At 38.5% G+C, this 6,103-nt stretch overlaps 1 protein-coding gene across 1 annotated transcript; it reads left to right on the top strand.

Annotated features, from left to right (window-relative positions):
- Positions 1-623: 623 nt before the first annotated feature.
- On the top strand, positions 624-1,879 carry LOC119429397 (gastrula zinc finger protein XlCGF8.2DB-like; the record flags this gene model as incomplete). The annotated part of the gene is made up of 2 exons (XM_037697033.1): positions 624-1,048; positions 1,259-1,879. Coding segments are annotated over 2 exons (1,046 nt in total), but the record flags the coding sequence as incomplete, so codon positions are not given.
- Between the last annotated feature and the right edge of the window lie 4,224 nt (positions 1,880-6,103).

The raw sequence follows: 6,103 nt of genomic DNA, 5'->3' as shown, positions 1-6,103 counted from the left end.
ATTCATGAGTCTGTCATTCCAGTGTTTTTCTATTTCAGTGTTCTTGACCGTCTCGTTTCTGTAATGCTCCATGGGGCCTTCATGGTCCTCAAAGTCTGGATCCTCCAAAGCCTCAGAATTGAGACCCAGCTACAGTCTCATCTATAAAGACTAAACATTGTGATACAAATGCTCTTTTAGAATGAAAATCAGGATCAGTAATGTCCATTTTGTAGTGAAAACCTAAATCAGATGGTTAATATTAATATAAAAGATAATAGTAAAACATTTCTGAACAACTCAACAAGGTTAAATTAGTCACTTGTATTTTTTTCTCATCATTTATGCAGTTTCTCAGTAAAATGACGTCCGTGCTTGTCTGAAAATAAGGAAGACAAATTAAAATTTGGATAATGTAAGAAGTAAAGTTTAAATTTAAACCAAAATGTTCCAATACCCATATCAGGTGATTGCATTAAAAATTGTATTTTTGATGATAAACAGACATTTGTTTGTTTTTTTACTGAATAAAATGTTGTTCCTTTGACTTGGAACAGTTCTGATCCACAAAACATCAATCAACAACACAAGTGATGTATGAGTGAATATAAAGTTATATTCAGTCCATATTGTCTGTGTTTCAGTGTTCCCTGCAGATGTTCATCAGACTCTGCTGATCAGAGGAGATACTCCTGAGGAACAGAGGCCTGATGTGAACCAGCAGGACCCAGAGCTCCTCCACATAAAGAAGGAAGAGGAGGAACTGTGGACCAGACTGGAGGGACAGCAGCTCATTGTAATGGGGGAGACTGATGCCAGCAGGTTTTCATTCACTGCAGTTCCTCTGAAGAGTGAGGATGATGAAGAGAAGCCTCTGTTCTCACAGCTTCATCAGCACCAAATGGAGGACAGAGATGTTCCAACCAGCAGCTCAGCTGACCAGATGAAAGTAGAGGCTGATGGAGAGGACTGTGGAGGAGCAGAAACCAGTAAGAAACCAGATGTAAATTTTCTTGGAGATGCTTCCAGCTCTTCAGAGACTGAAGTCAGTGAGGATGATGAAGAGGATGAGGATGGGAACAATCCTGACTCTCAGCTGGAACACTTGTCAGCTGAAGACAATGACAAAGACTGGAAGGAGAGCAGAGCTCCTGAGTCAGTTGTAAACTCTGTCAACAAATGTTTCAGCTGCTCTGAGTGTGGTAAAGAATTTCTGCACAACAAGTCACTTCAGAGACACTTGACATGTCATTCAACAGGAAGACGTTCAAGCTGTTTGGATCAGAAGAAAATTGTAGAGACACACAGGAAAGTCCAGACAGGACTGAAATCATTTATTTGTGATGAATGTGGAAAAAGATTTAACCAAAAAACAATTTTAAAAGCGCACATGAGAATCCACACTGGAGACAAACCGTTTGTATGTGAGGACTGTGGACAAAGATTTAGCTGGAAGACAACTTTAAACAGACACGTCAGTGTCCACACCGGACAGAAACCTTTTGTATGTAAGGATTGTGAACAAAGATTTAGCAGGAAATCTCATTTACACTCACACATGAGAGTCCACACAGGAGAGAAACCTTTTGTATGTGAGCTTTGTGGACAAAAATTTAGACAGCTGTCTCATTTAAACTCACACACAAGCGTCCACACAGGACAGAAGCCATTTGAATGTGAGGACTGCGGACAAAGATTTAGTATTAAGTCAAGTTTAAACAGACACATGAAAGTCCACAAAGGACAGAAACCTTTTGTGTGTGAGGACTGTGGTCAAAGATTTAGACAGATGTGCACTTTAAACTCACACTTGAGAGTCCACACAGGAGAGAAACCGTTTGTATGTGAGGACTGTGGACATAGATTTAGCCATAAGACAAATTTAAACAAACACACAAAAGTACACATGAATCAAAGTTCTCTTCAATAATGAAGTCAAAGTTTTAGACTTCAGTTTGCTGTTAAACACACGAGAACCCTCACAGGAGGGAAAACAGTTTAACTGAATATTGACAAGTGAGTCCTAAAGACACAAGAGTTCAGTTTACTTTGAAGTAAAACTGCACAGTTCCAGAGTCTAGTAAATAGATGTGTAGCTTCAGAGTTTACTGCAGTTGTTTACGATATAATAATATATAATATTTGGTGTGATTGCACGTTCTCTCAAAACTTTCTACATCTGTGGCATTGTGCTGTGATAAAACTGCACATTTAAAGTGGCCTTTTATTGTGGGCAGCCTAATACATACCTGTGCAATAATCATTCTGTCTAATCAGCATCTTGCTATGGCTCACCTGTGAGGTGGATTGATCATCTCGTCAAATCAGAAGTGCTCTCTAACACAGATTTACACAAATTTGTGAACAACGAGAGAAAAAGGCCTATTGTGTACATTTAAAAAAAGTCTTAGATCCTTGAGTTCAGCTCATGAAAAATGGGAGCAAAAACAGAAGTGTTTATATTTTTTAGTTAATTATATTAGCAGTACAGTAATCTCTCATTTATTGCACGAAGTAGCGACGTTATATTTATTTTAGTATTTATATATATTTTAAGGCTTTAGAAACCTTTCCCACGTTATTGCAATGTTCTATACTCTTTAAACTTGTCATTTTAACAACATGCGTATATGTAGCTACTAAATTTTACTCACCAGGCTCTGCAAAACAGGAGTGGTTCTCGTTCTGGTCCGACTCTGTTCTGGTCCGACCCAGTTCGTTTCTGCAGACCTAACCTGCAGCGACAAAGCCCACAGTCAATGTTGTCAACTACGTCCTACGTCATTTTAACAACATACGTATATGAAGCTACTAAATTTACTTACTTGCTCTTGGGTTCACCGCTGAGTCTGGAGGTCCGGTTCTGGTCTAGTTTAGTGCAGCTTGAGGCCAAAGTCCCGGTGGGCTCGGAGTGGACGTGGGTTTTCTCTCACAGACCAAAACGTGCACGTCATGTTAATTAGTACAAATAAATTGTGCTTAGGTGTGAGTGAGCGTGTGAATGAGTTTGTCTCTGTGTCCCTTGATGGACTGGAGACCTGTCCAGGGTGTGTCCCCCGTCTCTCCCACAGTGACTGCTGGTGATGGGCACCAGCTGTGACCCAGAAAGAAAAAAATCAGAAGATGGATGTTTGAGTGTGAAGATAATAAAACTTCTGGAAGAAGTTACACTGATAAAGGAATGTTGACAGTAGGGGTTGAACGACTACATACTTTTTAAACTCGACATTAACATAATAAAACTCTAGTAGAACTCGAGTACTTGATGACATTATAGGATCTAAAGATACAAAAATAAATAAATAAAACCGCAATAAAGGTCATTATTTACCAAAAAAAAGACCAACAAAACATTGGGAGCGTATATTATGCTCCTACCATTTATCATACTGCAAATAAGTCACAGGAAAAACTAAACTATTAGTTATTATTATTAAGCTTCAAACGTGAAGAAACACGCAGCACGTCAGAAACGAAACTAAACACAGTGGGGGTCCCACCCCGCACCACCACCAGCTGTGGTACGCATGAAGTTTAGTTTTAGAGATTAATATGTTTATAGATTTTTTTAATAGGTTTAGAGATTAATATTTTTTGCTTTTTGTTTGTGAAACAAGGTCAGAAGAAGCTGGTTCGGTAGACTGGACCCGGTGTTGCACCATACTCTGTGACCTGCAACAGTACAACACCGCCCCCTACTGTCACAAAATATGTATACACTGCATGAACAGTTTAAAGTCAGCAGGTAACAGGGTTGAAACATTTAGTTGGATTTAACCTGAATTTATATGGTCAGTTTTTTTTTTATTACCAGAGTAAAATTAAATGTAGCTCATCATTATTTAAGTAACATAAAATAAAATAAAAACATATAGACAATAATTTATAGTTCTGCCAGGGTTTTTGTTTCTTAAATTTGTTGTATTACTTGAATCTGGCGGCTGCTGTGGCTGAGTGGTTAGAGCAGTCGTCGTCCAATGCAAGAGTTGTGGGTTTGAATCCACCAGCAGTCACATGCTGAAGTGTCCCTGGGCAAGACACTGAACCCCTCGTTGCCTCCGATGTGTGTCCCACCAGTGTATGAATGTGATAAAGCTCTGATTATTCTCAGAATGATTTGTTCAATTAACTTTGTATAGATCTAGTAGAGTGCTGTATGAACGGGTAAATGAGGCACAGAATGTGTTATAAAGCATTTTTGAGTGTCTCGATAAGATAGAAAGGTGTTAAATAAGTACAGTCCATTTACCATATCTTCTGAGCCTGATATAGTCAAAATACATATTTTTAATTTACTATTCACTGTGAGTTCTTGCCTTGTATTGCTCTGCAGCATGAAAACATCCACTGCTGTAACTTTTTCAAGTTATTAGTAGTGTAGGCATTTCTGCAGCACGAGAAGCTCCTGGGTCGTCTTCACCATCTGCAGCTTGTGTCCACAACTTTACAACAGCTCCAACCATAAATACACCAGTGGCATACATCACATCAACAAGTAGCGTGTGTGTGTCTTCTGCCTTAATGTTGGCTGATAAGACTATTCACTGGTTAATTGGTCATCGTTAACTATAGGCTCACTCACTGGTACATTTTCATCTTTAAATCACTTCTTGGTCTACTGCCTTCATACATCTCCTCCTACATGTCTCTGCATGTGTGCAGCTACAGTTGTACTACAAAAAGATCTGAAGCTCTCGACCTTGACCCTAAGTGGCTTCAAACATCTGCTAAGTTCATGGCAAAAACCAATTGCAGTTTTTTTTGGGGCTTGTTTTGAACATTAAGTCGCTTATTTGGGCTTGTGTTTCTTTCCGAGTGAAAGCAAAAGATGAGTGGTAGGTAGTTTGTCCCTTCACGCTCCCCTTCCACGGATGTTGCGTCCATGCGGATGATACGTTCAGGTGCGGCTGGCGCCAGTTTGTGCTGCAAAGCACATCTTTTTTGGCACTCGAAGGTTTTGGAAGTTTAGCAGGTTTATTAATAAACATATTTTAAGGAATTTTTCCTTACGTTGGGAAAATATTTTAATTTGTTTTTCTAGATTCCCCAGAAAGGATGCTAAATGTTGTTTTATAATAATTGTTTTGGCCAAATTTTTCATTCATAAATGTAAATTTACTAACAAAACGCCATGCTTTCTTCATTTTATTAAGGATTTGGATCTATAAGTAAAGTTAATAACAGACTCTACCAACAAAAAGGCCCTTAGGACAATTTCTATCTGTAAATCTTTGCAAATATTTGTTTAAAAAACTCACCCCTGGTTGTTTGTTCATGTAAGTGTTCGTCTATACTCCAGCCTTTTGTTTGTTATATACTTGTCATTTGCTTTAATAAAGATTTTTTTTTTTTTTTAAACGTTTGTGCTGTAAAGATTTCATTCCAACCAAGGAGATGCTCGAGCACTTTGTGGAAGGAACATTTGGAAGCACAGAGACAGAGGCAAATGAAAACGGCGATGATGGATTGTAGTTCAGGTAAAAACAATTTTTACATGTTTTCATCTGTACCAGGCTTTATGTTAATTGTCCCATATGAGATTTCTGTTACAGATGAACAGACCTGATGGGGAAGCAAGGACAAGGAAAGAAGATGGTTTCACACTTGACCTGTTTGAGTTGGCTCATGTTTGTTTGCTTTTAAACAGAGTTTAAAGAAAGTTTTTTGCTGACTGTTTACTATGAGTTTGCTGTTAAAAGAAAATTGTACACATGATTTATGGTCGTCTGTTGTTGTCATTGTTGTCATCACTCTTTGTTTAAAATTCAGATCTTTCCGGTAAATGTGTCTCAGAGACTCAATGGGATTAATTAAAGGTTGAATTAATGTTACACATGCAAAATGTTTTTTTTTCCCCAAGTGTAAAAGTATGTTATTCAAAGTGTTAAGCATAATTTTGCTGTTTATATGTAATGCCATAATAAATGTATGTTTATACAGTTTAAAAACGGCCTCAGTTTTACACAATGTGGTGGGTTGCCAGATAAGCCTGTTTTCATGGAGCTGGTTGCTTGTTTCTATTGCGAGATCTGGCAACACTGGCCAGCACGCAGAGGAGATCTGACCGTAATCTCGCTGCCAGCAGCGGCTGAAACGGGTGGAAGACACCGCTGAATCCACGGAG

This window comes from Nematolebias whitei, unplaced genomic scaffold, assembly GCF_014905685.2.
Source record: "Nematolebias whitei isolate Nwh7 unplaced genomic scaffold, NemWhi1 Nwh_scaf_928, whole genome shotgun sequence".
In the NCBI taxonomy this organism is placed as follows: Eukaryota; Metazoa; Chordata; class Actinopteri; order Cyprinodontiformes; family Rivulidae; genus Nematolebias; species Nematolebias whitei.
This window is presented reverse-complemented; position numbering and strand designations above follow the sequence as displayed.